Source organism: Psammomys obesus, unplaced genomic scaffold, assembly GCF_907164565.1.
Source record: "Psammomys obesus unplaced genomic scaffold, mPsaObe1.curated_primary_1811, whole genome shotgun sequence".
NCBI classification, from domain to species: Eukaryota; Metazoa; Chordata; class Mammalia; order Rodentia; family Muridae; genus Psammomys; species Psammomys obesus.
Window position 1 is genome coordinate 47,030,076 of NW_026585504.1, and position 16,437 is coordinate 47,046,512.

General features: G+C 41.9%; 1 protein-coding gene across 2 annotated transcripts; it reads right to left on the minus strand.

The window, feature by feature from the left end:
* Positions 1 to 442: 442 nt before the first annotated feature.
* Serpinb12 (serpin family B member 12) lies at positions 443 to 10,585 on the minus strand. 2 transcript variants are annotated; one of them, XM_055605105.1, is made up of 7 exons: positions 10,418 to 10,585; positions 7,901 to 7,982; positions 7,035 to 7,165; positions 5,888 to 6,005; positions 3,360 to 3,502; positions 1,827 to 1,994; positions 443 to 847 (listed from the first exon to the last, which is right to left on the minus strand). In XM_055605105.1, the coding sequence occupies exons 1-7, from the start codon at positions 10,583 to 10,585 to the stop codon at positions 443 to 445; spliced, it is 1,215 nt and encodes a 404-aa protein (XP_055461080.1). The 2 variants fall into 2 exon arrangements, with proteins under 2 accessions (XP_055461080.1, XP_055461072.1); XM_055605097.1 differs by having other exon boundaries at positions 7,035 to 7,169; positions 7,845 to 7,982.
* Positions 10,586 to 16,437: the final 5,852 nt, after the last annotated feature.

The following is a 16,437-nucleotide window of genomic DNA, read 5'->3' on the forward strand; positions in this document are numbered from 1 at the left end:
TTGCCTAGGGGGTACCCCTGATTATAAGTGTCCTAGAAATAGAATCAAGTTTCCCAAACACATTTAATCACATTCTGAGTTTTCAATCTCTCAGAATGGTCCGATGACTAACTTACACTTTTTTTCCTTTATAAGGAGGGAGGGAGGCAACTTAGAGAAAATCAATACAAGTCCTCATGGTGTTGACCTCCAAATCATAGAAGGTGAATTTATATGCTTAAAAGGTTAGGGAGATAAAGATTAAGGAGACAGCAAGGCTACGTCATTAACAGATGGCGACAGAGAGTATCAGAACAAATCTCAAGAGAGGCTTGAGGGATTGTGTGTGCAACAGTCCGCAGATGGTCAGCTTCAGGCAGTCAGCAAACACACAAGTGCCTGTGGTTACACGGGGGGCAACCATGATGCCATTCACCTCAAGCACCCAAAAGCCAGAGGACGTTCAAGGAGAGTAGACTCTACCACAGAAAAGAATGACTTGGGTTGGGTTGTGTCGGATGAAAAAGAGAAAAGGGCGGTTGGCCTTAAACTCCACCCAAGATGGAAGGGCCTTCTCGGCACCGACAGCGCCGCTGGCTGCCACTGCCTGCGTGCCCATCTCATCCACCTCCACGAAGCTCCTGTGGACAATTTTGGACAAATGCAGATTGGGGCTCTTAGAGATTCCAGTAAGGTCAGCCTTTGTCTCATCAAAGACATCCTTAATGCCCATGTCTTGTAGAACCGATTTGAGATCATAGTTGTCTTCCATAATGAACTGGGGGAAGGAAATGGCTACAGGTTCTTCTGCCATATTTTCCGAGCTACTCCAGGCCATTAGTTTTTCATGGCTTATTTTCTTTTCAAGCTATAAGAAGAGGAAAAAATAATGTTTAAGATCAGATTACAAGCCTGCAAGTGTCTCAGATATTTCAAAGTTCCGGAGCTAATCTGTTTTAATATTCAGTTACATAAATGCTCCAAGGACTTTCTCTAAACCTCAAAATAGGTTCATTTTAATCTTCCCTATCTAGACTTCATTTAAATCTTTCCTTCTTAGAAATTACAAGACAATCAACATCCCACTGAGTTTTGGCATTTGACAGGCTTATGCTCAAAGACCAGAAAAAGTCAACTGGATAAGCTCAGGCCAGCCCTGCCACTGTGAAGTACAAATTCCTTTTCTATAAAGCAGATATAACATAATAAGGCTCTTCCAAGTACTGACCACAGTACTGTACATAATATACTGAGTATACATTAAAAAAATGCTGGTGTGTCATATATTTTGAACAATGGCAGTTACTATAATTACCATGTTGATATCTTTAGCCATCGATTATCTATCTGTTTATCTATCTACCTATCTTCTCTTTACCCCGACGCCTCCTCAGAACAATGGATATCAGGGCCTCCCTAGCCTTCATTAATTTCATTCTTATTGTATCGATGTGTCTACTCCTACTAAAGAGAATGCTCTCAAAAAAGATGCAGCTAAACAGGCAAGTAGTCTAAGCCAGAGCCCAAAAGTCAAGATATTTTAGAAGGAAGAGCTGTTTCATTTGTGGAAATTTTCACACTCCTTGCCATCCAGATTCTTTGGTCTGGACCATGATTGCAGGAATATGTGAATTTGAGGGGGAAAGACTCTTTTTTTCTGGCATTTCTGGCATTTGCTCGTTGGGCTAAAACAATTTAGAAATAAATATCTAATCTCATCCATAGTCCAGGTGATCTCCAGTGTCTCCACTAGCTAAGATAGCACCCATCTTAGGTGATGGATGATGGAGGCCAGTGCTATTCCTCAGTGATCCAGAATCTGTACAGATGTTATACTAAAGCTCTACCTCTTGCAGGCTCTTCACATTGTCTTCTGAGCTAGATGGAAGCAGGACCAGCATGCTGAGTTTCTCCACGGTGTACTTCATTTCCAGAATCTGAGCTTGTAGCTCCTCTATAAAGCCAATTCGAAACTGACCCTTCTGATTCATCATCTTTACAGTCTTCTTCTCATCCTGCAGTGTACATAAAGGCAATCACAGAAGGCCATAGAAAACATAAACACTCATGTCCTCCCTACAACATCCCTGAGAAGTAAGATGCTTTAAGAAGAGATAGAAATACACCAGAAGTCCAGAATCAAGCCAGTCACCCAACTTAAGATAGCCCTCTGCCTAACAGTCAATAAGGTTCTGCCTGCTTTGGCAACATTTTATCCTCACATGTTCTTAGTTCTCAAGACCATTTCCTGCTAGATTTTTAATCCAATTATCTCCCACACCTTAATCAGCCAAAGCAAGGCCAGCCAAAACATAGTCTTCAATGCCCAGCACATCCCAACCTCTTGTCTTCATTCACCTGTGTCCCATCTGAATGACTCTATGTGGCACCAATGGAAGCCTCGGTTAAACAGTGATCATCTATATGTTTAAAATGACACCTGCATCACAAGCTTACTTCAGAAACAAAGATACTACCTTGATAGGAAAGGCCATCAACTTACAAATGAGGATATCCTGTGCTGGAAGGAAAAACGTGTCCAGTAGCACGGACAACTGGTTAACAAATGATTGGCTGGACCTGATCTCTGGCCTTTCCTCTATTCTTAAACTGTCTGGCTTGGAACATAAGACCTGTGAACTAATACAGATATGCTCTTAACCTATGGCAAATTAACTTAGTTTGCATCTTTTCCCTCAAACCTCAACTGGAGATAATACTACTCTTCACATAATGCTATTTTGAATAAAAATCAAATAATGAAATCATAACATTCCGTAACTACCTGGTCCTCTCTTTTCTGGACTGCCAACAACACAACAGAACATTTTTCAGGAAACATACTTAAACTATTTACAGTTTCTGGCAAGGGGATAGAAGATGTGTAAGTCTTGGAAGAGATGGCAGAAGGGGTTTTAGAAGAAAGTTGAGTTGTCTCATGTGTTAACTTAAAGCAGAAGCAAACTCAAAACAAAGAGGCCCATCTCTTTTCTTTAGTGTATACATTTGTTTTATGAAAAAGTCTCAATATGTAACTCTAGATTTCTCATATTCTTTATGTAGAACAGGTTAGCATTGAACTTGTGGTGATCCTTCTGCCTCTGTCTCATAAGTTCTGGGCCTATATACATACACACATTAATTGATTAGCAGATTGTATGGATTTAGTATGTATGTAATGTTCTAAAATATGTGTGTCTTACAATAGCTATATTTAAAATATTCAGTGAACTTTGGGTACTGGATTCATAAAACACAATGGTTTTTCATAATTGTAAGCCATAAGTCACAGATCTAAGCATTAGGCTTGAGTCTAGATGCTACTAATCACCATTAGTGGAAATTAGAAGTGGGCTATGTAGAACACAGCAGCTAAGTACCTCACTTAGAAAGAAAGGTTCATCAACCGTGTTTTCACAGTCAAAATATTTCTCCCACTTGGCTTTGAAGTAAACAGCATTCACGAGCACTAGCACAGTCGAATTATCAATAGCCTCCTTGGCGAAGAGTTCCTTGATTTTACCTAGAAAAAAAGGTGCAATAGGATAACCTGAGCATGTGTTCCATGAAAAGCATTCATAGAGACAGTGGAGAGTGTCTCACTCAAGAGTGTATCCTAGAAACACAGAGGGTTACGGGAGGCTTAAAGGGGGTAGGAGTTATGGGGCAATTCTTACTGCCCTGATCCGGTTTAGAGCACTGTGAACATGAGCATCTTCTGAGTCTCTTGGCCACTTTTGGTCACAAATTGTCACAAACATTTATAGAATATGTTTCATATTATAGGCCTAATACTTGAATTTTGTAATTTCCTGGATAGAGTAACACAGTATGAACTTGCTCTCTCTATGGGGGTGATTGAAGTTCAGTATATTCTCTAACATATAAACAGAGAGGTAGATGACAGACAGACAGACACAGACACACACACACACACACACACACACACACACTGCTATGCTATAGTATAAAACCTGATTTTCAGAGGTTTGTACACCCTCTTTCATTTTACCTCACAAGAATTTGTTCAGTTTTATAAAAACACACATTCATTTGTAGAAGGAAATACTTTCTAATCCCCACCTAGATAGTAAGCCTTGAGAAGTACCCATAGTTGTCCCTACTTCATGGAGTAACTTGCTTTAAGCGGTAAAAGGAGATGCCAAATAGTCAAAAAGAAACAAGGTGAGATGGCGTTGATCCTGGACCAGGCACCCTTTGTTACAAAAGAGCACTGAGGACAACAGGAAGCGCACCTAGAGACAGGAGGTGGTCCCTGATGCCACCAAGTACTAGTCAATCTTAAGACACATCATCTCCTGCCACTTGAATACATGCTGATGCCTTAATGAGAAAGGATTCCTTTACATTGAGAAAGGCTACATATAGATTCTATAATGCACTATGTCGGCATCCACTACGCTTTAAATACTCTAGGAAAGCTAACTCATTCAAGGGAAAAAAATATTAGAGTTCAGACAGGACTACTTCACCAAACTACTGCCCTCTTGATAGCTGAATGGAACCTTGAAAGCACAGGGATTCCATGAGACATAGTAAAGGAAGAGTAAATAAGTAGAGGATTTAAAGATTTCTCTTTAAAAAACACCATTAGGAAGCTGACCTTAACTCCACATCAAGAACTTGGGAAATAAGAACATAAGCCTCCAAACTGAAGAAAGAAACAGAAAACATTGCACCAAGCACCAAAAGCAACTGGAAATAAACCATGCATTGTGGTTCCCTGGCTGCCAATCACTCAAGTGTACAAGTGCCCTTAGTTGAAGCCTCACATTAGAGGCGGGAGATGCAATGTATCACCTTTCCCCCTGCGTCTCAAGTTCATCGAACAAGACTGTCCCCAACCCTACACTGATAAACATTAGGTGCCCTCTTGGTGCACTCGGGCCTGAGATGAGAAGCTCATCTTTGTAAACTGTGCACGCACAGGTAGAAGGAGAAGAGTCTCCACCTTCTAGATATCCAGGCCAAACCCTGCCTTCATTCTTAATGACTGACAAAACCACATGTCACTTCCTCCACAAAAGAGAGGCTTGAGTTGATTGGCGTCTCCACCATGGGTGATTGTGGAGAAAGTCTAGAGGGAGATAGGACAAGGGGCGAGTGGACTGCAAGTGAAAATAAAAAATAAAAAAAGGAAAAATGACTGAGAACAGAGTTTAGGTCTCCCCCTTAACAGCTAAGTTCAGAATCAGCTTCAAAATGAAGGAGCCAAACTCTCATTTAATTAGAATTAAAGTCTAAAAACTGCATATTGACAGTCATGAATAAGACTAAACGTATGTTATTTGCAGCAAAGTGGATGGAAATGGGCATCATCAAGGTAGGCAAAATAAGCCGTACTCAGAAAGGCAAACATCCCAGGTCTCCTCTCATATTAGGAGCCTAGATTTGAGTAAATATAACATGAAAAATAGAAGGCTGGCCATGAGAAGGTAGAGTGCTCTAAAGGGAGAATGCTTGGGGAAACAAGAGTGGGTAATGGAGAAGAGAAATATAAATATTGCATTTTTCTTTCATATAGGAAATCTAAAGTCATGTAGATGAAAGGATATAAAAGCAGCAAGTTGCCCTCTGACATTCACATGTCAAGCACATGCCCACATAAATACACATAGACACACAACGAATAAATAGATGTAGTTTCAAAAGTCTCTAAAAATCAAAAATCCTAGGAGAAAAAAAAATCAGATACTAATGATAGACCTAGCTAAGTAGCTACCACCCCGGATGCACCAGACCTTGTCTGCTGCTGTTCGAAATAAGCTTTGAACACACATCACAAACGCCAACACCTGGCCCCAGAAGATGAGCAACCTGCAGAGTGGGCCCACAGCTTTTCTTTGAGGTGGAAATAATGCCGGCCTTTCTGCTAGGCCTTCCTTACCTTGGCACTGACTTTCAACCCAGAAGTTAATCTCTTGTCTCGACTTCTCAGAATCCTTCCGAAAATCTACACTTTCAACCGTCGTGTGGTAAAATTGAATTACGTCATCTGAGTATTCCTGTTCAATTCAGATGCACAGGAAAGAGAGCAACAAAATCAGACAGAGGTGCTGGTTGTTAAGATGAGATGGTGATCAGAAGACCCTGAAAAAGAAGCTCGGGGCCACCCGACATCAGGGGAGTGGCCGCTTTGCCATTCACAGACATTCTGTTTGTGTGATAGCAAAGTGTCGTGATTAGCATATTAGTTACATTGGGAATATAATTAATTCCACTTACAAACTTTAAAACTGTTTAGATACATCTTTTTTTTTTTTAATTTGTATTTTAGTATAAATTTAGTTAGGTAACACAGTACCAAAAACATTAATGTGTACGCTTTTTAACAAACGAGTTGGAGCTGTAGATTTAGCTCTCAAAATTCTAGGGTTGTATGATTTGATATAGAAGATGCCAACCTGGTAAGATAATCTACTGGGATGTAAAGCAGGATCTTGGTTCCCCTGACTAGCCTCGCTCACGCCAGCCATGTCACATCAGCTTCAACTCACGTCCATTACTCTTAATGACGGCGGGGCTCACTTTCTTGGGACTGGAGGTCTAACGGGAACCTACGCTGCAACAGGTAAAAGCTGCTTATCCACAGAAACAAGGCCTGTGGCTTTGGGCTCCCAACAGGGTGTCTGTTTGTGGCACCACACACCTTCTGCAAAGCACAGATCCCATGGGAACTACCTGAAAATGCACAATAAGGGATCTTAGAGCAGTGCCTTAATAGCAGCCAACAGTCAGGAAGGTCACAAAATTTGACTATTGTGCTCCTTGATTGGAAAAGACAGCCACCTGGGTACCTTACAAAGATCGCTCATGTGCCGATGGGCTGTGAATCATCTCACCCTTTCAAGTGGACTCCTAAACCCAAGCTGAAAACTGGGTAGAAGGCGATAGAAACCTGAGACCTCAGAAAATAGGTCATAGACGGGCACCAGCCCATAGTCTCATGGACTATGTGGAAGGTTGGCCATCTACCTACTCACTTATCTATCTACGGAGAATCCTCGGTGAACACCTTAATCCCTGTTACTCACCGGGCAGATTGGGAATTCCTGCTCTCCATAGAGTCTGTTGGCCATAGTTAGAGTGTAATAAGATTTATCTCTATCTAATTTAGACAGAAGATTCCCAAAGTGGTAGCTGAGCACTTCATTCTCATTTGTAGCTTCCTCCTAACAAAAGAAGAAACAAAGGGTTTCATAATAATCAGCTAGTTAAGCTCCACTTCAGAAAAGGAATTTTACAGGAACAAAGCAGAGCTGGGCAGGGAGATGTCTTTGTCCTGTGTTACAAGGTTTGGAGAGGCAGAGAGGAAAATGGGAGACAACCCAGGGACATAGAAAAGGTGTAATCAGTCCAGCCAAAGACCACTCATGGACATGGCCTGGAACCCCTTCACAGAGGTAGCCTATGGCAGTTCAGTATCCAAGTGGCCTCCATAGTGATAGGGACAGGGGCTGTCTCTGACATGAACTCAGTGGCTTGCTCTTTGATCACCTCCCCCTGAGGGGGGAGCAGCCTTACCAGGCCACAAAAGAAGATAATGCAGCCAGTCCTGATGAGACCTGATAGACTAGGGTCAGAGGGAAGGGGAGGAGGACCTCCCTTTTCAGTGGACTGGGAGAGGGACACGGGTGGGGAAGAAGGAGGGTGGGATTGGAAGGGGAGGAGGGAAGGAGGTACAGGGGGATACAAAGTGAATAAACTGTAATTAATAAAAATAATAAAAAAAAGAAAAGGTGGAATCAGAAAGGAATTACAGATCCTGCGTGGTTGCTACTGTCTGTGACATCAAGCACAGCACAGACAGAATGGGCATGCAGTGAAGAGGAGCATTCCCAGGCACTCACCTGCTGATCCTGAGACCCTGGCGTCTCCTTCTGCCCTTCCAGAGAGCCACCAGACCCTTCTTTCTCACTTTTTGACTGGGGGTCATTGGGTTCTTCGCTTTTGTCCTTGGAAACTTCATTGAAATGTAATGCCTGCGTGATAATGATGGAGGGCCTCTCAGACAGTGTGAAGGGTGGGAAGTTGACAATAATGAACAATAGTTCCCAGAAGACGGTGTCACTGTATACTGCCCTCCTCCTCTAGCTACATTTAAGGATGGAGATGAGCTCAGTGGAGAGGGCGCTTGCCTGGAGTGCACAGAGCCCTGAGTTCTAGCCCCAGCACCACGTGAAGTTAGGATGGTGATGGCAGCACGCTCCTTTAACCCCAGTGGATCAGAAGCTCCCCATTATCTTCTGCTTTATAGGAAGTGTGTGGTCAGCCCAAGCTCCATGACACCCTTTCCAAAACACAAGAAAGGAAAGAACAGAAAAAGAAGCTAGAATGAATATTACCAAACAAAGGAACAGAAGGAATTCATGATCTGTGTACAATAACTAACCTACACTTATCCATGCCCAGTCTTAATTGGATGTAAATATAAAATAGACATGAGGTCTTGAAGACAGAATGAAAAATAACATAAAATATCTCATTAAAATGTATATTGATTATTTACTGATAACGCATTGTGAAAATGTTGAATTGTCTTAAATTTCTTATTAGGCTTAGCCTTATCTTTTGAAAAGCTTTATGTGACTACTAAAGTGTTTCAAGGTTATGCATGGCTTAAGTTGTGTTGAACAGCACTGGTCTGGAGTTTCACATCAGTCAAGAGAGTGAGTGTGACACGAGACAAGGTGCCCAGCATCGCATTTAAAGTGAAGCAGGAGAGGCACACTCCACACTGTTCAGATTCAGGTTATTGGCAAGTGACCACCAACTGCATGGGAAAAGAACATCAGCTGGTCCTGGAGGACGCACACCCCATTCTACAGTTAGCTGTTGCCTATGGAACAGGAAATAACAGCAAAGCGAGCGTGAGAAGATGCAAGTGCATAATGACTCCGAGTACTTCTGCCTTATTCTGTGAACCCAACTCCTCCGTGTTCAAGAACAGTGGCCTTGTTGATACTTGCCTCTTTGTCGTGTGTTAGAGCCCAGGAAGGGCAAGGCCGCCGCCTCAGAAGCCTTTCGTCACTTACACAAATTCTACAGTTATCTACTGGGCGCCTACTCTAGACCCGGTGCTGTTGTAGGACAAACCCTCTCAAAGATCATGCAATAATGCAGAGGGTATAAAAATAATATGCATAGTAATTGGTTTCGGTATGCTGTGTGGGTAAGTGTGACTAGGTTCGTGTATGGGATTGGGAGCTTGGATGGAAGATTAGATCAGAAGATTAGAGTGAGCCTTTTAAAGGTGGCAAGCATTGATGAAGGAGAAAGTAAACCAAAGGATTAGGTATCTGAGTGTGGTAGCTTGAACAAAAATGGCCACTGGTCCCTCATTAGTGGAACTGTTTCGAAAGGGTGAGGATATGTGGCCTTCCGGAGGAGGTGTGTCCCTGGCTGTGGACTTTGAGGTCCTGAGGCTTGCACCATTCCCAGTGTGTTCTCTCTGTCCCCTGTTTGCTGACCGTGATGTATGCTCTCAGCCATTCCTGCTGCCATGCCTTTGTTCTGCCATCATGGACATCTAACCCTCTGAAACCATAAGCCCAACCAAATAGTTTCTTTTATACATTGCTGTGATCTCCATGTTCTGTCACAGAACAGAAAAGTAACTAATACAGTACAGGAAGAAAAACAGGACAGAGGAACGCAATCTCAGGCCCCAAGAAAAGACTCATTTTCCTTTTACAAGGAACCCAAGTGACCACTGTGATGGGCTGGAAAGAGGTGAAGCATGGTGACAGAGCATGGGAATTCATGTGCCCATACCTTCAGGGGCCACTATAAGGACTGGGTTCCTATTTTGAGCCTAATGAGAAGTCTTGCTTTTACAAAATCTTGAAAGTAGATGTCTGCCTTACAGAAGCTCGGGTTTCTCTGTTAAGAACATACTGATGATGGGAGCAACAGACCCAAGCCAGATGAGTGGAGCTCAGAACTCAGGGAGAGCAAAATATCCAGACTCAGGAGGTTTATCAAAGGGAAAGCCAATGAGATTTTCTGGCAAATGAAATTAGAAAGACCTGGAGGACCTTAAGCTACTGCGTAAATATCTAGGTCCTAATACACATCTAGTTAATGAGAAGAAGAAGAGAGGAAACACACTTATATTAAAGGTTACTAACAGTATTGGCATCACTAATTGTAGAGAGAAAGAGGGACAGGCATGGAGACTGTCATGAGGAGGGGATGAAGCAAAGGTGAATGGAAAAAGCCATCAGGCAGGGATGCTAGGGAGGTACCATATGAAAGATGAATGAAAGTGTAATTGGACCTTTGAGGCTTCCAAGCTACAATGAAGCCCAAATGGTGAGATCAGTGAGCAACTGCAGCTCACCCGATTGTCAGATGAGCTTCCTATGCAGAGCCAGACAGAGAAAAGCAGCCTGTGCAGCACCCTTTGGATACATACCTCATCGATCTGTTGTGCACTGTTACCTCTAGCTCCTAGGCGAATCATAGCACAGGCAGCTGAGAGACTCAGGGGGCAGACAAAGACATTTTTATGAATGTCCCTTTTGCTAATCTCTTGAAAAAAATCGAAGCAAAATTTGCTATTTGCTGCAATAAGGGAGTCCATTGTAAAACTGGTTACAATCTAAAAGAAAAAGAAAAAAAAAGTGAATGGAAAAAATGGATAAGCAACCAGTTCTTATTTTTAATGCCCAAGATATAACAATACACAATTATTCAATATGTTCCTTAACAAGTGTAAAATTATAAAATTGACTTGGAGTGTAGCTTTCCTAGCATATGCAAGATTTAAAAAGGGGGGATGGGAGGAAGGGTAAAAAAGAGGAGACAGAAGGAAAGACAAAGATAGGATCCAGAAGAAGAAGAAGAAAAAGAGGAAAGAGAGAGGAGAAAGGACAATGTGAGAAAGAGAGGGATGGTGAGAAAAGAAGAGTGAGGAGGGAGAGGAAGAAATGGAAAACTAAATTCATCAACTTTCGATATAAATAACATAATTAGTATCTGTATTAATACATATGAAAATCTTTTTATTTACAGTCACTATAGAAAACAACACCACCAATCAGTTGGCTTAAGAAACAGGAATTTGTCATCCCACAGCCCTGGAAGCCAGAAATTCAGAATCAAGGTATCTCCAGAGATGGTTCCTCCTGATACTCTCAGCAAAAGGCTGCCCCACACCTCTCCCACTTCTGCTCCTGTCAGTGATCTCTCTTATTTCTGTTTTAACATGATATGTATATCTTTTGGGGGTGGGGTGGAGCAATTTGAGATGGGGTTGGCTTCTTTGTGTAAGAAAGAGCCTTGACAGTCCTGAAACTCAATATGTAGGCCATGCTGGCCTTGAATTCACAAGATCCACCTGCCCCTTTCTCCTGAGTGCTAGAATTAAAGCATGAACCATAACTCCCAGCCCAACATGCATATCTTTTTTTAATTCTTTATTAATTACACTTTATTCACTTTGTATCCCCCCTGTGGTTCCCTCCCTCCTCCTCTCCCAACTCTTCCTGTCCTCTTCCTTCTGCATGCATGCCCCTCTCCGAGTCCACTGGTAGAGGAGGTCTTCTTTTCCTTCCTTCTGATTCTAGTCTATCAGATCTCATCAGGAGTGGCTGCATCGTCTTCTTCTGTGGCCTGGTAAGGCTGCTCCCCTCTCAGGGGGAGGTGATTAAAGAGCAGGCCAATCAGTTCACCAACATGCATGTCTTATACATGTATGTGCACATACATGTGTCCTCATTTCTTCTTCCACTGAAACAGAACCCTGAGCCAGCATGACCTCATCTTATCTTGATTACAGCTGTAAATAATTATGTTTTCAAATAATGTCCCATTCACAAGAGCAGAGGTTAGAACAAGCCTACTCAGTCATGTCAGAACTTCATTCAGGGAAAATAAAGCAAAGGCTAATATCAGGTCAGCAGCCAAGACAGCACCGCTATACCTCTCCTTCCCCTTCGATTTGTGCCCAGTTATGCTCATGTTCCTCAGCTGCCTGAGACTGAGCACATGTCCAGCAGACTGTTATGTGGCAGGTCCTCTGTTAATGACTTCTTTACGTTTTGATTCACACTATATACAATCTAATTCCACATAATTTAGCCACTCAGCAATATTGGCCAAAAAGAAACAGAGATTGAAGGCCACCAAGGGTGTAGAGGTTATTGACTTTAATTCTTTCTGCCAGCCTAACACCACAGGTGAAATAGAACTGAGGCAAACAAAACTAGGCGGATTGCTCCCTAATAACAATTCCTTGCCTCATCCTCCACCTAGTAATACCAACAGAACAGTATTTAAGTCTCATCCTCCATGTTTTTTTCTTCTTCTCTTTGCTTATGTACCTTGTGTATTTCCTTTTTTAATTTTAATTTTTATGTTAATTACAGTTTATTCACTTTGTATCCCAGCTGTAGCCCTTCCTCTTTCCCTCCCAATCCCACACTCCTCCCTCTTCTCCTCCCCAAGTCCACTGATAGGGCAGGTCCTCGTCTCCTTCCCTCTGACCCTAGCCTATCAGTTCTCATCAGGACTGTCTGTATTGTCTTCCTCTGTGGCCTGGTAAGGCTGCTTCCCCCCTCAGGAGAGGTGACATAACAACAGACACTGAGGAAATCCAAACAATCATTAGGTGTTACTAAAAAAGCCTATATGCCATAAAATTTGAAAACCTAAATTAAATGGATGATTTTCTTGATAGATTCCATTTACCAAAATTAAATAAAGATCAGGTAAATAGATTGAATAGTCCTATATCCCCCAAGGAAATAGAAGCAGTCATCAAAAGTCTTCCTTCCAAAAAAAGCCCAGGCCCAGATGGCTTCAATGCAGAATTCTACCAGATCTTCAAAGAAGAGCTAACTCCCATTTTCTTCAAACTATTCCACGAATTAGAAACAGAAGGAACATTACCAAACTCATTCTATGATGCCACAGTCACCTTGATATCTAAACCACACAAGGACCCAACAAAAAAAGAGAACTTCAGACCTATCTCTCTCTTAAGAACATTGATGTAAAAATACTCAACAAAATACTTGCAAACCAAATCCAAGAACACATCAAAGATATCATCCACCACGACCAACTAGGCTTCAGCCCAGGTATGCAGGGGTGGTTCAATATGCAGAAATCCATCAATGTAATCCACCATATAAACAAAAACCACATGATCATCTCCTTAGATGCTGAAAAATCATTTGACAAAATCCAACACCAGTTCATGTTTAAATTCTTGGAGAGATCAGGGACACCAGGAGCATACCTAAACATAGTATAGACAATATACAGCAAGCCAAAGCCAACATTAAACTAAATGGAGAGAAACTTAAATCAATCCCAATGAAATCAGGGACAAGGCTGCCCACTCTCTCCATATCTCAACATAGCACTTGAAGTTCTTGCTAGAGCAATAAGACAAATAAAGGAGATCAAGGGGATAAAAATCGGAAAGGAGGAAGTGAAAGTATCGATATTCACAGATGATATGATAGTATACATGAATGACCCCAAAAATTCAACCAGAGAACTCCTTCACCTGATAAACACCTTCAGCAAAGTGGCTGGGTACAAAATTAACTCAAAAAAAAATCAGTAGCCCTCCTATATACGAAAGACCTTGTGTATTTTCTAAAGTTCTGATATGTGTAACTTGTAACACAGAGTTAAGCACTGAGAGATAGACCCTACACTGAAGGGGGTGGTGCATGTGGCTCTACCATCTTCCCAGTTTGACAGACGCTCACTGTGCCTATGAGTGAGCAGCTCAAAGAGATCCTGGGCAGCTTTCAAAATGTGTCTTCCTGGTATGTGTTAAGTATTTTACATGCATGAGCTTTAATCCTGGGATTCATCAAAGTGGGTCCCATCACTTCCCTAGGACAGAGCACGCATTGGAGAATAAATCACACACACATTCGGGTTCACACTGACACCGTCACCCCACCCTGTTTTAACTATGTCACCCCTTTAGTGAAAATGGGCTGACCGCAGACATGCCACTCCACAGTGGTTGTTCAGGCCCCTTTAAATGAAAGCCTGAATTTATTCGTAAGGTTTCTTTCTGCCAAATTTGTAACAGATTTTTTTCCCACTCCTGCCCTGATCAAAGTGCCTTGTACTTATGTGTGTAATTTGTGAGCCAAATTTTAGAGGCCATTTGAGTCTTTTTATTGTTGTTTTGCTTTTGTTGTTGTTGTCTTATTTTACTCCTTTTTTGTTTTCAAGAGCAATGTGTTCTGAAGAGTGGGCATTTTTTTTTTCAGATAATATGTATTCCTGGGAGTCTCAATAAAATCAAATTGCCTCATAAACCTGTCCATGCTCTTGCTGGGAAATACCTTCACATTCTTTATAGTTACTTTAAACTCAGCTTCCATTACCAGTTTTATAGGGAGCGTACCAGTGCAGAAAGAAAGAATGTCAATGGCCTGAGTTGAGGCGACCTCACAGGTTTGATTTAATCATAATTTTTTGCTAAAAAGTAGCTTAATGCTTTTAAAGCCTTGATCTTATTGCTGCGGTTGATACAGATGACATCTCAGTGTGGATGGAGGAAGCATGGCCCCTCCAGTTACCTATTACTCCCTAAGGGGTCACAGGAGACACAGAATGCTCTGATTCCGACTAGCAAAGGTCTCAGCCTGGTGAATGGCAGCTCTGAAGAATCACCACACCACCTTTGGCTGCCAAGACAGTGTGTTCATTTCCAGCATACATGCTCGCAGAGCTGAAGGATCGGAAGTGTCCCTGCTTTAGGAAGAACATGACTGTTCATGCAGAGCAACTCCCTTTTCTCAGAACAAAAATAAACTAAGAACAGACGAAGTGAAAAGACTTGTACACCACCGTGTGTGGGCCAGAAGAAAAGATACGGCGAGACCTTACCATGCCCAGGCCTGCTCTCTATTGCGACAGCTTTGCTTTGTTAGCAATACTCTCACTTGTTTCTAACACTCATGCTATCTTGCTGACTCTGTGAGTGCCATCACACTCTTTCTACCACTTCTTCAGAAAATGTCTAGGGACATTATGAACTATCTCTTGTGGCTCTCTTAGCCCTGATTGTTCTCACCTGGCTTCCTTTTCTGAGAGTGAAAGACTTATAATGCCACAGACTGACTTGTATCGCCTATTGCATTCTGGGTGGCTTTAGCACTCTCCCACCCCTTTTTTTTTAGTTTTTTGAGACAGGGTTTCTCTGTGTAGCCTTGGTTGTCCTGGACTCACTTTGTAGACTAGGCTATCCTCCAACTCACAGAGATCAGCCTGCCTCTGCCTCCCAGAGTGCTGAGATCACAGGAGTATGCTACCAGGCCTGGGTTAGCAATTCCTTTCAAAGAAGAGTTTGTAACAGAAGATGGCTAGCAAAAAAGAAACATCACCTCCCCTATCAGTGGACTTGGGGAGGGGCATGCATGCAGAAAGGGGGGGAGGGGGGGCCGGAAGGGGAGGAGGGAGGGGCTTATGGGGGGGATACAAAATGAATAAAGTGTAATTAATAAAAGTTAAATAAAAAATTTAAAAAAAGAAACATCAAAGTTATTGGCACAGCAGTAACAAGACATAAATTCCTATACTATGAAGGTTCTTCCTGGCTTTCACAAAGGTCTAGAATATGGAAAAATGAGCATGTACTATCTTTATTATGATGCCATCTAATCACCAACTTCTCAAGGTCAATTGGCTGGCTGGTTGGTTGGTTGGTTGGTTGGTTGGTTGGTTAATTGGTTGCAATTTTTATATGTGAAAATAACCTAATTATTCAATAAATATTTATAAAATTCATGTACTGACTTAGATACTGTAAAAGGATGAACTAAAAGAGAAATAATGTCTGCCTTTGAGAAATATTGACAAAACATACAAATTTCCAAAAACCCCAATCTGGCATCTTAAAACTGAGGAAAATATTTCCCTTCGAGGGCAGGTTTGGAAAACAGTGGGCATTCTCAGGTAAACACATTAGTGATCTAACAGACTGACTCCCCAAACAGAACAATCATAGTGTTTGCTGAGTTCTGTGGTGTAAATGCGCCACTGTGGTAAAGTTCAAACTGCCGGATTTGGTAAGGAAGAAAATCTGTTCTCATGAGGAGACAGTAAGTTCCCTATGATCCCTGAACATAGAGACTTTCTGGAAGCTGGTCATGTTCTTCTTCCTCAGCTAGGTGTTGCCTGCATGGTAAACTTACATCTCTTATGCATTCATGTGGATTTGTATATAAAGATGACTTATACTCGCTTATGTAGGTTTAATTTTAAAATAAATTGTAAATGTATTACCAAACATGGCAGTTAGTTTAAAACATTGCCAGTCTGTGTATGGTACAAGTGTGAGGAATACTGGAGATTTGAAAGACAATACCTCACAGTGAAAGATGCGAGCAGGGCGTGCTCTCCAGTCACCAAAAGGAAGTGCTTCCCTTTTACCCTGGAGAATAGCCACTACACAAA